The sequence below is a fragment of the Pinus tabuliformis genome, chromosome X (assembly GCF_031772625.1).
Source record: "Pinus tabuliformis cultivar Carrire ecotype Pingquan chromosome X, CPIR1, whole genome shotgun sequence".
NCBI lineage: Eukaryota > Viridiplantae > Streptophyta > Pinopsida > Pinales > Pinaceae > Pinus > Pinus tabuliformis.
In genome coordinates, this window is record NC_142308.1 from 1,418,837,941 (window position 1) to 1,418,856,903 (window position 18,963).

At 40.3% G+C, this 18,963-nt stretch overlaps 1 protein-coding gene across 3 annotated transcripts in view; it reads right to left on the reverse strand.

The window, feature by feature from the left end:
* The window catches only part of MIRO1 (MIRO-related GTP-ase 1), a 300,498-nt gene that overhangs the window by 192,383 nt on the left and 89,152 nt on the right, over positions 1–18,963 (reverse strand). For all 3 annotated transcript variants that reach the window (XM_089452597.1, XM_089452596.1, XM_089452598.1), the window contains exon 7: positions 4,039–4,107. In XM_089452597.1, coding sequence (XP_089308723.1) covers positions 4,039–4,107 — 69 coding nt within the window. The remainder of the gene's footprint in view (positions 1–4,038; positions 4,108–18,963) is intronic.

Below are 18,963 nucleotides of genomic sequence, written 5' to 3' on the forward strand. Positions count from 1 at the left end.
TTGTTCTACATGCTCATCATTGCCTTGTGGATTAGTATCTCTTTTCGAAGCATTTGCCTTAATTGTATCTCATTCCAGCATTGCATTTCATATTGGACTTAGATTTGCATTCTTAAAATCTACCTCCAAGCATAAGCTTGGTTGAATAGAAATTTTAGGACAATCTTCTCCATCAATCAATTTAAGAAGCTTAACCCTTCAGGTAGGGTTAAAACAAGTAACCTTGCAGTTCTCTTGTGGTCGAGTCCCTTGTAGGAATAGAGACATTTGGGTCGTTAAAAGTCCGAGATAGGTATCATTAATGAGGCCTTAGCATCCTTCCCCGGCACTTCTTTCTACAACCTTGTTCTAAGGCAAGTGTTGACAATTGAGGAGAAGGTCTTCACCTTAGATTAGGCATTTTAAATGAAGTTAACTAAGATCCTTGCATTACACATAGTTTAGTCTTGCATTCATTCTCACATCATCTCATTTAGCACATTATTGATTTGTGAGCATTTATCTTACTTGCAATATTATGTTATTGCTCTTGTACTTGTCATTTAAATTCCTTCCTAATTGTCAATTGATATTGTCATATCTTATTTGAGCATCTTTTTTTAGAAGTACAATTCTATTTACTTTGCAAGATATATTTTTTTGCTCATATTTGAATATTGTATCATCTCTTGTACTAATCTTGTCTTGCAGCAATTGCTTATCATTGTGACTTGAAGTATCATTCCATTTTGCAGGTGTTATTTCTCTATTGAGCATTGTTTTAAGGGACTGGTTTATCACTACTATCTTCTTATTGTCATATTAATCTTAATCAAACTTGTCTTTTACATTGCTAATTAACAATCTTCACACTTGCTAAATAACCCTTAAATTCAACTTGCCCTTAGTCTCCTAGAACTTCTTGTTTTCAATAAGTTTTTCCTTTTTAATCATCTTTAGGGACTACTCCCCATAGCTTGTCTGGGAGAGAGCTTAAACAAAGTGAGTAGGGTATAGCTGACAGCGCCTGCTTTGAGCATTACGCCATAAAAATTATACCTTGTGGGGTTGGAAGCTTGCATACATCTTAGGCGAAAATAGGTTCAATGCCCACAAGTGGTTGTAGATGCCTTTAGTAATGCTTTTGGTGTAATTTACAATGATGTTCTTCACCCACTCCTCTATGCCTATATCATCAAGCATGAGGTCTAGGTAGTGCATTACACATTTGGTCCAAAATATAGCTTTTAGTTTTTTCTCGAATATCTTGACAACTAAAGCATAGTTAGAGGCATAACACTATCCACCCACAACCCTACAACAATCTCTTCGAAGAATTGAAATAATTGTTTGCATCCTTCACTCAATCAAATGCATCTACTAATCTCATATAAAGTGTTCCTTGCAGGCAAGAAACAAGGGAATTAATTATAATACGAAACCTTCCATCACTCCTTCCATATGCCTTGACATCACATCCTATATTAGTCCATTATTCTTCAAAAATATTCAAGTAGTCATTTATGGATCCAACTTCTTTGTATATATGAGGCCCCCTCAAATCATGCATAGTAGCACCTTTGATCCCTTACATACAGAAACTATGACATCTAACATAAGTTGTTAATAAGGCAAAAAGGAAACATTGGAGGCAATATCTACATCATATAAGCACTAGAGGGGATATCTACATCATATCACCATCTACCAAGCCCCTTGTATTTCTACTTCAAACAATTATCAATTGTGGGTTGTGTACCACTGGTAGAAATGGAGTAGCAGGGTGAAAAACAAAACATCAAAATTCTTCCTCTTTTGTGCAAATGAAACTATAGGACGATTTGCATGAAAAGGAGAAACATATCTCAAGGGGTTCCTAACAAAAGGGTTAACAAGAGCCTTCAAAACTAGGGTTGCTTTCAAATGTGATCCATCTCCTTCTCCCTATCTCATCTTCCATCTCTTTCTGTGTGCCCTTTCTCACTTTTTATTTCTTAATGATGTTTTGAATTTCCCCTCTAATCTCCGCATTAAAATCAAGAATGGTTTAATTTGCCCTCAAACACAAGTGAAATGTTCTTCAAGTGTATGAATCCCCCCCCCAAAAAAAGCTCACAGGTCTCGTAACTTCATATAATATTTGCAATAAAATTCCATGTCAACCACAAAAGCACTACATATATGGCCTTTCACCTTTGCAGCCATTGTAACTTCTCAAGCAGAAAACAAATCTGCAAATGTAAAGCCTATCTTAATTTATTTGCAGCCCAAAACACAAATCTGCAATTTTATGAGAAAAAGATGACAGTCTGAAACTTGAAAAATCAAACATACCTTCAAATGTGCACAAACATCATGTCACAAACTTGTCCAAGCTTGTAGATGAGATGTAATCTACTAATCTGAATGTAAATGTCCACCACAACCAACTGACAAGCAATGCCAAATCAACTCCAAGCTCACTCCGAATTAAATCACTTCACCGCAGCTCCACAAACACCAAATGCTCAATATCGATTAATGAGAGATGTGAGGCAAATAAAGAAGAGGGGGCATCAATATATAAACTTATAAAACCCCTCTAAAGGGAAAACCCAAAAAGAATTTCTTCTCTTCTTATAGAATCAAATCAAACGAGAAATCCAAGACCCAAAGACCAAAGCCAAGACCTCCTCCAAGCACCAAGTCAGCCTTCAACAATTCCTTCTTCAAACAAGCTCAAGTCAACAAGGTCAACGAAAGTCAAACTTCAAAATTTCTGGTCAAATCAGAGTTTCAGCCCTCTATTTCAGATCTGCAGTTTGGACCTGCAATTTTTGGCTTGCTGCAATTACCCAGAAACCCTAATCTCGCAAGTGTGAGAGAATCCAAGCATAAAAGTTAGATTTTCCTTCTTTCCTTTGACTTTCTCTTGTCTTCTTGTCCTTCACTCTTCTTGCTTCATTTTTCTTGTTTCAGATCGAACTTGAAGTGTGTGCAAATAAGCCGAGTCCTCTTCCTTTATATACCTTCTCAACGGGTCGAATAGGCCTCTTCTAGACCGACTTTTCACTGGCAGGGCTGACTTGGTCTTGGGGGTCAATTTGACTTTCTAGACTCAAAAATATGTTTTCTTTCTTGTTACAAATTGCCCAAATGGGTCTCATACATATGACAAAGACTTTCTTGACTAGAAAAACCCTAGAAGCATGAAGAACATGTTTGACCTATGAATCAATTTGAGCATGAAACCCATGCTTCAAATTATAATTCTTTTTCTTCTTTTTAAAAATATACAATGTCATAAGTACAAAGGTAATTATGAAGACCGAATCTAGTTACATTCCCCAACAGCTTCCACCTTTGACTCTCTCTTATCAGCATATATTTAGGGAGTTAAATCAAGATGCTGATACATTTTCATCTAAGAGGCTTGAAATTGAGGTGGGCTGTTGGGTGGTTGAAGAAACTGACAAGGGTGTACAGTCCTCTTCTCAGGACAGACTCTGATGGTATTTCTTCTTATGTCCATCTACAGGTTCTTTGATTCAGAGATTCTACATGGTACTTGTTAGAATTGTGCAGCCGCATATAAGCTGTGTATTTCCTCCTGTTTTTGGTTATTGTAATAATCATGGTCTATGTTTAGATGTCTATCTAGAGCAGTTTGTAGACACATGCATTTCATTAAATGTTTCTCAATACTTAGCCTATATACGTGAACGAACTTTCTGCTTATGAAACTAGAGTTCTTTTGGTCTAATCTATGGCTGCAATGCTGTGGCACCTGAAGAATGTAATTCCAGCTGTACCTTTTAATAGAAATTATCAATTTTTCAAGTGCATAAGAAAAAATTATTTTCAACTAACATAGTTATGCATTTCAACTCCAATGCTTGCTCAAATCACCTTTCAAAACCAAAGGAGATGAAGAGCAAAAGAAGAACAAATATATGCCTATCAAAACTATAAATATCGGATAAAAATAAAAGTAGTGCAACATAAATTTTGTCATTCAAATCTTCAAAATATATTGATTGAATCCCAGAGTGAAGCTAAGGAAAGGTTTCGAAAACTTACACCATCAATGTCAAACATCGCAAAGATACCCCTTAGGAAATCCACTGCTTCACTGGTTAACTCTATGCTCTGTACATAGAACATTAGAAAGAAATGGACAATTTTGTTATTTAAGATTAAAGAGAAAAACCAAATATATGCATAATGTCATATGGTAAAATTCTTATCTTTGTGAAATCATTGTACATAAATTAAACTTTATTACCAATCAAGGTAAAAATATATATGGAGAGAGGTTTATCATTGACATTTCTTAGTTCTAATTTGTAAACAGGACATCTATAATAAATAAAGATATGTTATGCACTTCCCCCTTTGTCCTTAAAAAACCCTTCACAATACTTGTTTCTATGCAATGTAATACTTAGGTTTCACCTAAGACAAAAAGAATGCACTGACCTTAAACTCTAACATGACCTTCCATCATTGAGTCTATAAAAATTTAAGTTCCTGTTGAAGAATTTTCATTTTAAATTCATATGACATGTTAACCCTGAAAATCCATGTCTTAATTCTCATTTTGCATGGCCTTTACTCCCTTACCAAGCACAACAAAAGATCCTTGGAATTCATTGTAGTTACATCTTACAAGAATACTTGGAGGTCATTACCCTTTTTCCAACTGGCTCAAGCACCTTTTTACTCATCATTGGAGCTAGATTAAAGGTGTGAAGGTGTAATGTTATATTGGAGGAGGAAGACAAACCCATAGATTGGAGAGACACCACTAGAGAGAGAACATTCTACCTTGTTGGAGGCCCAAAGCATCACACATGACAATGAAAAGGAATTAGTGACACATGGGAGAAACAACTACTTGAAAGGATGCCTTGTGGCACTAAACTTCATTTAGCATGGTCCAAGGCCCACTTTATGTTGAACACTTTCTTCAAGGAGGTGGCTGTTAACTGAAGTTAGAGATGGAAGGGTTCGGGTAAATTTAGAAGTGCAATAAATTTGGCAGAGGAACCCACAAGTGAAGCTAAGTCGCAATTTTACTTTTTCTTAATTTTGACTTACAAAAATTCTAATTTTCCAAGAGTCAAATATAGAATCGATCTCAGTCGTCCATTGAGTGTTAATCTCAGCCATTCGTGGAAGATGGAAAGCCAAGTCAACTTTATAAGGAGAGAAAAGGCACAAACTTAGCATATCATTATGCACTAGAGACTTGCGTGTTCAACTCATCAAACAAGGGTTTCCAGATTAGCGCGCTGGGGCAAAAAGAGAGACAGACGCAAGAGACAACAGTGCCCTACAATCCGCAACAAAATGGAGTGGCAAAGAGGAAGAACAGGAATATAATCACAGTATAAGGCAATGATCCATGATCAAGACTTGCCTATGTAGCCTAGTGTATGTCCACATTCCATCAAAGAAGATGACTACACTGGAGCCCTCATCTGAGAGAGGAACTTTTTGTTGGATACAATGCTACAACATACCTCACAAAGATCACTTCAGTGAGAGGTGAGTTGGCAACCGTAGGTGAGATCATTGCTCCCATTGAGTTGGTGAGGATTGCTTTGAATGGTCTTCCCAAGACTTGGGAGAATTTTGTGGATGGCATTGTTGCACGGGAAAACCTTCCCGATTGGGAGAGGTTGCGGGATGATTGCATTCAGAATGAGATCAGAAAAAACCATCTTGGAGCAGCCAAACAGGTGGAGGAGGATGACAATGTGGCATTGTTAGGAAGAGGTAAGAAGGGCAGAGCAAAGAAGCAAGCTTCCAACAGTGGAGGCAAAGGCAAAGGTAAAAGCAAGAAGCAAAACAAGGAGAAGGACTATTCCAAAGTCAAATGTTGGAATTGTCAAAAGTTGGGACACTATGTTGTTGTGTGTCCGGAGAAGAAGAACAAGAAAGGGAAAGACAAACCCATGGCAACTTCTGCAGAGATAGAGAGCTTCTGAGAGAGCTTTGATCGGGAGTTTGGGTTCATAGCTTGTGAGGCCACTATTGCAGGATCACCTGCCATACAGGTTCAGATGGAGTGTGCATTCCCCGCTACTAACAGAGCATCTTCTAGCATTTGGTATGTTGACAGTGGCGCTTCCCGCCACATGACAGGAGTCAGAGAGTACTTCTCAAAGCTTTCAGAGGGTGATACTGATATGGAGGTAGTACTTGGTGATGACAGCATTGTTAGAGTAGTCAGTGTGGGGACATTGACATTTGATAGGGGACCCAAACCTCCCTTGAAAGTGTCAGATGTTCTATATGTGCTTGGAATGAAGAAGAACCTAATATCCGTCTCAGCACTTGAGGACAGAGGGTATGATGTGTTGTTCAGGAGAGGGCAGGTGCTTATATATCCTAAGGCAACTCCATCTTCTTTAGCTAGAGAGATTGGTGTGTGCCATGCCAAGGTGTACAAATTCCCATTCCAGCCCCTGATGGCATTAAGTAGCAGCACCCGAGACAGGACCGACAGCAGATCTAGCAGTTCAGAGTTGTGTAAGATTTGGCACCGCAGGATGGGGCACATGTATCATGGAACCTTGAGTACATTGCGGGAGATCAGCACTGGTGTGCTAGATTTCAATTCTGATCACCTTGATGTATGTAGAGGATGTGTTATGGGGAAGTTTGCCAGATCCCCTTTTCCCAACAGTGACAACAGAGCGACCGGGATCCATGTCTTGATTCATACCGATGTGAGTGGTTAGATGTCTCATGTACCTTGAGTGGCTATGAGTAATATGTTTTATTCATTGATGACCACTCCAGGAAGACCTATATTTATTTCTTGAAGACCAAGAGTGAGGTCTTCAAGCGGTTTCAAGAGTTCAAAGCTCTTGTGGAGACCCGGACAGGTAGAATGATCAAGGTCCTAAGGTCGGACAATGGAGGGGAGTATACCCTTGATGAGTTTGTTGATTTTTGTGTTGAGGCAGGCATTAGGAGGGAGTTCACAGTGCCTTACTACCCACAGCGAAATGAGGTTGCAGAGAGGAAGAACAAATCCATTGCAGGGGCTGCCAAAGCCATGTTTCGTGATCAGGGGTTACCTTTATTTTTGTGGGCAGAGGCCTGCAACACTGTTGTGTACTTGCAAAATAGGAGTCCACATCGTGCCTTGGGGAATGTGACTCCGGAGGAGGCTTTTCCGGGAAGAAACCTGATGTTGGGCACTTCCGTATCTTTGTGTGCCTTACATAATCCTATGTCCCCAAGGAGAACAAGACCAAGCTACATCCCACTGCAGACAAGGGCATCTTTGTGGGTTATAGCGAGATCTCGAAAGCTTATCTGATTTATATTCCTGCGGAGAGGAAAGTGGTTGTCAGGCGGGATGTGAAGTTTGAGGAGGAGAGAGCTTTCAGTAGGTCACAGGAGTTAGAATATCCAGAGTCACCATACCCTCGGGAGCAGCTGAGTCAGTCACAAGGATCCAGTGGTCAGGGATCAGGAGATACATCGATTACAATGTCAGGTCCATCAGTTAGCAGTGGCTCTCATACTCAGGTGGGTGCTTCTTCGGGCAACATGCAAGGCAGTTCACAGGGCAGTCCAGTAATGGACAGTTCCCACGGTACTTCAACATCTACAGGCACAGATTCAGGCATGAGGTCAGTTGGCAGGCCTTCAGGATTTCAGGCTTCTGATGATGATGAGGATTCTTTCACTCCAGTGGGAGAAGTATGCTCAGGGAAGAGGAAGCCAAGTGGCTTCAAGATAACTTATGTGAGGCCACATCAGTTGTTGGGCCAAACCACCTGACCGGTTTTGTAGTTACATGGCATTGGTAACAAGCATTGTTGACTCCGAGCCTTCTAGTTATGAGGAGGCAGCCAGCCAGCAGGTCTAGAGAGAGGCCATGATGGAAGAGTATTCTTCTATTACGAAGAACAATGTTTGGGAGGTAGTGCCGACGCCTGAAGGTAAATCAGTGGTTACTTCCAGATGGCTCTACAAGATAAAGCATGTTGCAGATGGCAGCATCGAGAAGTTCAAGGCTCGATTTGTGGCGAGAGGGTTCTCACAGGTAGAGGGAGTTGACTATGAGGAGACCTTCGCTCCCGTAGCTCGGTATACATCTATTCGCTCCATTATATCGATTGCAGCAGAGATGGGTTGGAAGATCCACCTGACAATACTGTCTACACCAAGAAAGTGGGCAACTCTCTTATCATCCTTGTTCTTTATGTTGATGATCTTATTCTTACTGGTAGTGATCCCAACCTTATAAACCATGTGAAGTCCAGCCTTAAAAAGAAATTTGAAATGACAGACTTTGGACACTTACACTATTTTCTCGGTCTTCAAGTCTTGCAATCCCAGGAGGGTATTTTCCTTTCCCAGTCCAAGTATGCTTGTGATATTGTTCGTCATTTTCACATGGAAGACTGTAAGCCAGCCCCTTCTCCCTTTCAGTCTGGAGTCAAACTTTCAGTCTCTTGTACTTCTCCTGAAGTTGATGCTACCTTATACCGTCAACTTGTCGGAAAACTCTTGTATTTAACCCATACTCGTCCTGATCTTTCCTTTGTTGTTGGCCTTGTTGCTCGTTTTATGCAAAACCCCCGTGAAAGTCATTGGAAAGCAGCTAAAAGAATACTTCGTTATGTTCGAGGTACAGTACAGTTTGGGATTCATTACAGTGCCAAAGCAGCTCCTCTGTTAGTTGGTTTCACTGATTCTGATTGGGCTGGTGACCCTGATGATCGGAAGTCTACTGCCGGTTATGTCTTCACTCTTGGTTCAAGACCTATTACATGGGCTTGTAAGAAACAGGCTGCCATTTCTCTTTCGTCAGCAGAAGCAGAGTATCGTGGTGCCGTGGAAGCTAGTAAGGAAGCCTTGTGGCTTCGTCAGATCCTATCAGAGTTTGACTTTGAGCAGCAGCATCCAACCACACTTTGGTGTGATAATCAAAGTGCCATTTGTTAGGATATTCCGACACATAGGATATAGTTAAGTTCAACTTGGTCTAGTATAGAGTTAGGTTAGAGTTAGGTAAAGTGTGTTTCTTTACCGTTGTACATTTTGTAACTTACAATCCGACGGTCACGATATGTAGTGATCCGACGGTTCACTCTCACCTCGGTATTACCGACACTTGATCCGTGGCTTGACACCCGATTGGTCCATGAGTTCTATTTAAAGCGCATGGAGGGTCATTGTTCGGGTAATCCGTGCATGAGAGAAGCTTATGTAAATTTTCATTCTTTGATTAATAAATTGTCTGTACCCACGTTGGGACAGGCCGTGGACTGTTTCCCTCCTTGCACTCTGAGGGTTTTAACCACGTCAAAAATACTGGTGTATTGATTTGAGATCTGGTTGTGAGCGGTGTCCTCTTGGTATTCTTTCTGAGGAACTTACCCTGTAAATTCCTACATGGTATCAGAGCTATTTGAGGGCCGCGTCCGTTGGTGATCCAAATCTGAAGCCGGTAGAACTGCATGCGGCTGTCGTTTCCTAGATCTGCTGTTTCTGACTGCTTTCGGGCCGAGAGGACTGCTCTGTTGCGTTCAGAGCATCTGTTTCAGTGAGGAACCCCTTTCGTTTCACGCGAAAAGGTTTCCGGTAGCCCTAGCTGCGTCATTTTTCAGATCGGGAGGTATACAGTGTTTTTTTTGCAGTTTACTGTCATTTTCTCTCTGCTTATTTCGGTTTCGGTTTATTTAGCCTTTTTTTTCCGGATCTATACCTTTCATTTCTGCGTATGCTCTTTGCCCTGCGACTCTGTGCGATCTGGGCAAATCAGAAACAGAAAGAAAGGATTTTTCTCATGCGTATGCTCTTTTCCCTGCACCTTAGTGTGATCTCGGAAAATCAGAAACATTGAGAAAAATATTTAGTTTTTCGGCTAAAAGCTAACCTTGAGATTTTTTTTAAATTTCTAGTTTTTTGGCTAAAGCTAACTTCGAGCCGTAAGGTTCGTTTTTCTTTGGATATTCGTGTTGGGTTTTGTGTTTTGTGTTTTGTAGGGGAAAAGAGTCTTCCCAAGGCAAGCACGCAAATCGAGGCCCCCCCCCCCCTCTCTCTCTCTCTCTCTCTCTCTCTCTCTCTCTCAAATATTTTGTATAGATCAATTGGTTCAAAGACTTTTTAAGAGAGTAGAGGTCTTGGGTTCAAGTCTCCATTTTGTGGGGGCGGATTTTTTCATTCCCGCACATTCGCGCACTTTGCCGGCAACGTCAACAATTTTTTTTCAAAAAGCCATAACTTCTTCATCCGGAAGCCTTTTTCAGAGCCGTTTTTTTTAAAACCGCCTATTTTTTCGAGATCTATCCATTGGACCACTTACTTTCAGCATCTTCAGCTTCAGTTGTTTTTCAAAAAATGGAAAGTCCATGCCAAGTCATTCTTGACAGCACTAACTACTTCCAATGGGTAGCCTACATGGGAGATTTACTTAGAAGTAAAGGTCTCTTCAGAATAGCCACAGACCAAGAGAAGAAACCCAAAGATGAAGACAAGGCCGAAAAATGGGAAAATCGACAAGATCAAGCACGTGGTTTGATAGGAATGTCTGTTTCTCCTGATCTTAGATTCCACATTGCAGAAATTGAAACTCCTCATGAAGCATTAGAAAAACTTGCTAAAGTTTTTGGGATTAAAAATGAAATTAGAGCCCATCAACTTGAGAATGAGTTGCTTACTTTGGATCCTAATAATTTTTCTTGCATTGAAGATTTCTTGTCCAAATTCAAGACCCTTAGATATCTCTTGGAAGGTGTTAAAGTTAAGAAAGAAGATGGTAACCTTATTTATTCCATCCTTACTAAGTTGGGACCAGCCTACTCTGTATTTGTTTCCACTTTCCATTCTACCAGGGAAGCTTTCATTTGTCAAGGCAAAGACTACAAGCCCCCTTCCTTTGACTCCTTTTGTGATTCCTTAATAAGAGAACAAGAAAAACTCTTACACCTTGGTCTTCTTAATCTTGGAAACTCTTCCTCGAAAGCGTTAGCCGCCCAGCAGCAACCAAATTCAAAGAATCCTAAGAAGTCTTATCCTCAAAGGAATGGTCCTAAACCAACTCAGCCTCAAGATGAAAGATCATTTCAGCAATATGACAAGACCAATAAAAACAAATGGAAGAAGACTGACAGACATTGTAACTTTTGTAATCGAGATGGCCACTTAGAATCTAAATGCTTTAAGAAGATGGAAGCCTTGGAAGCCGCAATGAAGAAACATAACATCCATCTGGAGCCTACTTCAACTTCAACTTCCGGAACGGCATTTTCTGCATGTCATCGTCAATCATCTCAGTCTGGTTATGCATTAAATGTATCTTCTTCTTCTTCTCATTCTCATGAGTGGCTCATTGATTCTGGAGCCTCTTGTCACATGGCCAAAAACCAAGCCATGTTTTCTTCTTTAAATGATTGTAACACCAAAAATATATATGTTGGTGATGATAGATCTCTTAATGTTGTAGGGACTGGAACTGTTCATCTAGACAATGGTCAGTTCAATGATGTATTATGTGTTCCAAACTTATCCTGCAACCTTCTATCTGTCTATCAGATAACTCATTCAGGTGAAGGTAAAATTGTTGAATTTTCACCTCATGATGTTGTAATCAAGGATCTAAAAGATCCTAAACAGATTCTAGCTACTGGTCTTGCTGATGATTCCAAAAGGTTGTATAAGTTTCACAACTTTGGGTCATCCCATCTTCCCTCAGTATTTGTTGCTCATAATGATGAAGTGAGCAAACTTTGGCATGAGCGGTATGGTCACTTAAACTATCGCTCCCTTCAGCATCTATGTAAAGAAAACATGGTGACAGGTCTTCCTATGGTATCTTGCAAAGATGGTGTTTGTTCCGGATGTGTACTCGGAAAACATCATCGGGACAGTTTTGACAAACGTGCCTCTTGGCACGCCTCAGCCCCTTTACAGCTTGTGCACAGTGATTTATGTGGTCCTCTTCCTGTTGCTTCATTCTCTGGCTGCAAGTACTTCTTAACTTTCATTGATGATTTCTCCAGACGCACTTGGGTATACTTCTTAAAACTCAAGAGCGAAGTATTTACCACTTTTTTGGCCTTCAAAGCATTCGTTGAAAAACAATCTGGACATCAAATTCTTAAGCTAAGAACTGATAATGGTGGAGAATATGTTAAAAATGCATTCATCAACTTTTGCACCGAAAATGGAATTCAAATGCAACATACTGTTCCATACACTCCACAACAAAATGGTGTAGCTGAAAGGAAAAATCGCACCTTAAAGGAAATGGCTAATTGTATGCTGCAATCTAAAGGACTCAGTCTTAGTTTTTGGGCCGAAGCAATTAATTGTGCAAATTATATAATCAATCGCACTCCTACTAAGGTTCTAGAGAATATCACTCCAGAAGAAGCTTGGAGTTCCATTAAACCAGATGTAAGTCACTTTCGTGTGTTTGGAAGTGAAGCATGGGCCCATATTCCAGATGAAAAGCATAAAGCCTTAGAACCTAAGAGTGAGAAATGTACTTTTGTTGGATATTCTGAAGATGTAAAAGGCTATAGACTTATTCCATTTAAGTCCAAAAATGTTATCATTAGAAGAGATGTAAAATTTGATGAAAATAAATCGGCCTGCGAGCCTAGTCCGGCGGATGTGCCACCTCTTCCTATCTCTTCTATCTTTGAAAACATTTCTTCTTCTGATGATGAAAGCGAGGATGATAATCCTTCCCCACCTTCTCAGGATCCTCAACTTCCAAGATGGGTCCGTGCTACTCGGGATGCAGCAGGTGATCTTGCCGGTGATCCTACAGATCAGCGACGTACACGTTCTCAGTTTGAAAGAGCCTCTTCTTTACTGGCTCAAGCTCCAGTAAATCATGATCCTGACACTTTTGCAGAAGCTTCAGGCCATCCACATTGGGAAACAGCTATGAATGAAGAATATCATTCATTGATGACAAATGATACATGGGATCTTGTTCCTCTACCAAAGGGACGCAAACTTGTTAGATGCAAATGGGTTTACAGAACCAAGTATGGACCAGATGGGAAAGTTGATAAACATAAAGCTCGTCTAGTTGCTAAGGGCTTTTCACAGGTTGAAGGCATTGACTACACTGAAACCTTCTCTCCAGTTGCCAAAATGAACTCTATCCGCCTTGTTCTTTCCCTTGCTGCCTCTTTAAAATGGGAAGTCCATCAAATGGATGTTAAATCTGCCTTCTTGCATGGGGACTTGCAGGAAGAAATCTATATGGAACAACCCATTGGCTTCATACAAACAGACTCCAGCCTCGTTTGTCGACTTAAGAAATCCCTTTATGGCCTCAAGCAAGCTCCTCGAGCTTGGTATGCCAAAATGGATAGCTTTCTTTTAGAATCTGGCTTTTCTAGGTGTCATTCTGACAATACTGTCTACACCAAGAAAGTGGGCAACTCTCTTATCATCCTTGTTCTTTATGTTGATGATCTTATTCTTACTGGTAGTGATCCCAACCTTATAAACCATGTGAAGTCCAGCCTTAAAAAGAAATTTGAAATGACAGACTTAGGACACTTACACTATTTTCTCGGTCTTCAAGTCTTGCAATCCCAAGAGGGTATTTTCCTTTCCCAGTCCAAGTATGCTTGTGATATTCTTCGTCATTTTCACATGGAAGACTGTAAGCCAGCCACTTCTCCCTTTCAGTCTGGAGTCAAACTTTCAGTCTCTTGTACTTCTCCTGAAGTTGATGCTACCTTATACCGTCAACTTGTCGGAAAACTCTTGTATTTAACCCATACTCGTCCTGATCTTTCCTTTGCTGTTGGCCTTGTTGCTCGTTTTATGCAAAACCCCCGTGAAAGTCATTGGAAAGCAGCTAAAAGAATACTTCGTTATGTTCGAGGTACAGTACAGTTTGGGATTCATTACAGTGCCAAAGCAGCTCCTCTGTTAGTTGGTTTCACTGATTCTGATTGGGCTGGTGACCTTGATGATCGGAAGTCTACTGCCGGTTATGTCTTCACTCTTGGTTCAGGACCTATTACATGGGCTTGTAAGAAACAGGCTGCCATTTCTCTTTCATCAGCAGAAGCAGAGTATCGTGGTGCCGTGGAAGCTAGTAAGGAAGCCTTGTGGCTTCGTCAGATCCTATCAGAGTTTGGCTTTGAGCAGCAGCATCCAACCACACTTTGGTGTGATAATCAAAGTGCCATTCAGCTATGCAAAGATCCAGTCCAGCATCAGCGCAGCAAACACATTGAACTACACATGCACTTCATCAGAAAGCTCATTCATGACCATGTTCTTGAAGTGCAATATTGTCCAACAGATGATCAGGTTGCAGACATCTTCACAAAGGCTCTCACAGAGGCGAAGTTCACTAAACTTCGATATATGCTTGGAGTTCAGGAAGTTGTCACTAAGGGGGGATAGGCTCTAGTGCCTCCTTCCTTCTCCTATTGTGTCATATTTGTAAATCCTTCAATCCTATCCCAAGTTGTTCTTAAGGGGGGATGTTAGGATATTCCGACACATAGGATATAGTTAAGTTCAACTTGGTCTAGTATAGAGTTAGGTTAGAGTTAGGTAAAGTGTGTTTCTTTACCGTTGTACATTTTGTAACTTACAATCCGACGGTCACGATATGTAGTGATCCGACGGTTCACTCTCACCTCGGTATTACCGACACTTGATCCGTGGCTTGACACCCGATTGGTCCATGAGTTCTATTTAAAGCGCATGGAGGGTCATTGTTCGGGTAATCCGTGCATGAGAGAAGCTTATGTAAATTTTCATTCTTTGATTAATAAATTGTCTGTACCCACGTTGGGACAGGCCGTGGACTGTTTCCCTCCTTGCACTCTGAGGGTTTTAACCACGTCAAAAATACTGGTGTATTGATTTGAGATCTGGTTGTGAGCGGTGTCCTCTTGGTATTCTTTCTGAGGAACTTACCCTGTAAATTCCTACACCATTCAGCTATGCAAAGATCCAGTCCAACGTCAGCGCAGCAAACACATTGAACTACACATGCACTTCATCAGAAAGCTCATTCATGACCATGTTCTTGAAGTGCAATATTGTCCAACAGATGATCAGGTTGCAGACATCTTCACAAAGGCTCTCACAGAGGCGAAGTTCACTAAACTTCGATATATGCTTGGAGTTCAGGAAGTTGTCACTAAGGGGGGGATAGGCTCTAGTGCCTCCTTCCTTCTCCTATTGTGTCATATTTTTAAATCCTTCAATCCTATCCCAAGTTGTTCTTAAGGGGGGATGTTAGGATATTCCGACACATAGGATATAGTTAAGTTCAACTTGGTCTAGTATAGAGTTAGGTTAGAGTTAGGTAAAGTGTGTTTCTTTACCGTTGTACATTTTGTAACTTACAATCCGACGGTCACGATATGTAGTGATCCGACGGTTCACTCTCACCTCGGTATTACCGACACTTGATCCGTGGCTTGACACCCGATTGGTCCATGAGTTCTATTTAAAGCGCATGGAGGGTCATTGTTCGGGTAATCCGTGCATGAGAGAAGCTTATGTAAATTTTCATTCTTTGATTAATAAATTGCCTGTAGTACCCACGTTGGGACAGGCCGTGCACTGTTTCCCTCCTTGCACTTTGAGGGTTTTAACCACGTCAAAAATACTGGTGTATTGATTTGAGATCTGGTTGTGAGCGGTGTCCTTTTGGTGTTCTTTCTGAGGAACTTACCCTGTAAATTCCTACAGGAAATAGAAGGCTAAGTGGATCTTTATTTAAGTGGGTGAGTTAAAAAATAGAAAGTGAGAATTAAATGCACATTTATTCTCATCCCTGGATCTAAATGAATCACAGCCATTAGATCTTAGAGTAACCCAAAAGGTCATTTAGAGAATAAAAGGAGAAGAGAAGAGGAAAAGATAATTCATTCTTTCATGAGCATTTGAGAGAAAGAGAAGAGAGAGCAAGGAGAAAATTTTTGAACAGTGAGGAAGTGAAGGAGAGCAAGAATACATTTCAGCAAATCTGGACAGAAACATTTAATGGCACGCATCCCAAGGCAAAATCGTACAGCAGGAGAAAGACATGGAAATCCGAGAAGAGGCACAGCACAAAAATCGAGGAAGAGGGACAGCAACAAGGGCACGAATTTTGATGCAAATTTGGGCACAAAATTTGAGGCAGGCCATATAGCATTTAATGTTGTTTTATTGCTGTAAAAAAATTGCTTTGGTTGTTTGCTGATTGGCACGATTTTCGAGGTGGAGTTCAAACAAAGAAATCGAGATAAGTTGTAATTTGTGGTTGCTGGAATTTTCACTGTGTATTTCAATTTCTCTATAAAAGCATTTTCAAAAGTAAAGAAGAGCTCTCAAACAGGTTTTTCCCAAGAGTTGTAGGGGATTTTTCTAGGGTCACATTGACCAAAAATAACTGTGTTATTTTCTATGTGTGGGTGTCATAATTTTGTTGTGTTTTATTTCTGCAATTTCAGCAGTTGTGAAATCTCAAAATTTGTGTTTTCAGAAAATATTGTCATTTCTAAATTTTAGAATTTTTATCATGCTTGGATTTAAAACTAAATGCATGGAATGATAAGGAAAACTGATAACTGAAGTGGGGGTTTAAATTTCACCAAAGGTTGAGCAAGGACTCACTGCTCCAATAGTAGGGTCACATCCTTCTAATCGGGATGAGGATTGAAATGTTCCTTTGAGCTCTACCAAGAGGCCGAAATGGGTTGAGCAGACCTTGGGGGATGTGGAGGAGCATGTGAAGGCCTCTAATAGGACCTTCGGGAAGAGTAGACTAGAAGCCAAATTTTCCAGTTATATGGCCTTGATGAGTAGCATCAATGAGTCTGAGCCTTCTACCTTTCAGGAGACGGCATATTAGCAAGTTTGGAGGGATGCCATGGTGGAAGAATATAGTTCCATCATGAGGAATGATGTGTGAGAGATAGTATTGAGGCCCAAGGGGAAGTCAGTGATGAATTCTCAATGGATCTTCAAGATCAAGCGTGCAACAGATGGTAGTATCAAGAAGTACAAAGCGAAGTTCGTCGCAAGAAGGTTCTCCCAAAAGGAGGAAGTGGATTGCAACGAGACATTTGCACCTGTCGCCAGATATATATAGCTATCAGGGCAATTATATCTATTACCTTAGAGATGGGTGGAGAATTAATCAGATGGATGTGAAGGCTACCTTCATCCATGAGATGGGTAGAAGATTCATTAGACGAATGTGAAGACTACCTTCCTCAATGTGGTAATTGAGGAAGATGTGTATATTGAGCAGGCTTAGGAATTTGAGGTGCATGGGAGTGAGTCCCAAGTATGCAAACTGAAGAAGGCATTATACAGACTTTAAGTAAGCACCTTGCGCATGGTACTCTACGATTGATGGGTCCCTACTTGGATTGGGCTTCACCAAGAGTGAGGCAGACTACAACTTGTACTATGTATTTGTTGATGGTGAGTTGCTTATCTTGGTATTGTTGAAAATTAGGTAGCTAAGCTCAAAACTTGATCATTAAAATCAATGGAGAAAACTTCATTTTTGACCCTTGACCAAGAAACCTTGAAAAAGTCAAGTCATCCTCAAAGTCAAAATTGACCCTCCAAGACACCATATAAATTGACTTGTGTGGACTCTCATTTGACACATCACATCAAGCATCGAATCACCTTTGAAAATTACATTTTGAGTTCACACGTGCGAAGCAGAGAGAGTTTTGTTTAACGTTTGTTGACTTTTTATGTTTTGTGACTGCATTGACCAATGTTGAATTATTTTGACTATCTTAGAGGCCGAGCTAAGGGAGACTTTGAACAAACTATTCTAGGCATTTTGTCTAAGGTTGACCGCAGGGTTGACCAAGGTTTTACCACAAATATGAACTGGGATTTTCTCTCGTTTGACAGGCCACATTCATTGATGTGTTGACCAAATTCTTCCAAGTTGTTTTGACCGTTGACATTGACTAGTTAGGGCGATTCGTTGACTATTGTTGACTGTACTTCCACGGGGCCGAGAATTGCAATCTAGTACTTTGACCAGATTTGACTTTATCTCTCATCATTGATTAGTTTTGGATTGGTGATCTAGAAAATCAAGGCATTGAATTTGACTTGTTGATGGATGTACTATTTGGACTATGTATCTCATGCTGAACATTGATTTACTAATAGAAGGAGGGATTTGATCAAAGGGTTTTCCCCCTTGTGCACTTTTTCCCCAGTCTTTGACCAAATCTTTATGTCTTCTATTATGCATTTATTGTTTATTGTTCTACTTATAATTGCTTATCTACTATTAGGGTGATTAAAATTGGAAGAAAATTTTAAAATGATTATAACTACATAGAATACTATGGAAAATTAACTTGGTATCAAAGGTGAGGTGAAGATTAGCCTAAGGAGACCACAGAGCACCCCTTGAAGACACTCTTTTTGTTGATTATTGATCATATTTTTGGGCAAGATGTCTACCTCTTATTTAAGATAGAGAAGAAGTTAAACGAAGCCTCCAACATTGCAGCTTGGAGGACTAGATTAGATATTACATTGGATGAGAATGATGTGATGGAATATGTGCAGGGCCAAATAGCTGAACCTCCGAAAAATGCTAATGCCAGTGTCAAGTCCAAGTACAAGAAAGGTGAGATCAAGGCCAAGAAAATTATTATTGACTCTCTTAGAGATCATATCATTACTTATGTGTCCAAGATGAAAAAGTCAAAGGAAATGTATGACAAATTGATTGCAATGTATGAGGTCAACAATCTTACCCAAGTCATTTCATTGAAGAGTCAACTCTGTGATATCAAGTTGTCTAAGTCGGAATCTATCACAACCCAATTCATGAGGATCTCCAAGATAAGGGATCAACTTCTTTCAATTAGAGAACTTGTATGTGATAAGGAGCTTGTGCAGATGACACTTGGTGGCCTCTCCATGTCTTGGGAGACTTTCATTACTAGCATTAGTTGCAAGAAGGAGATCCCTTCATTTAATGAACTCTTGGGATTGCGC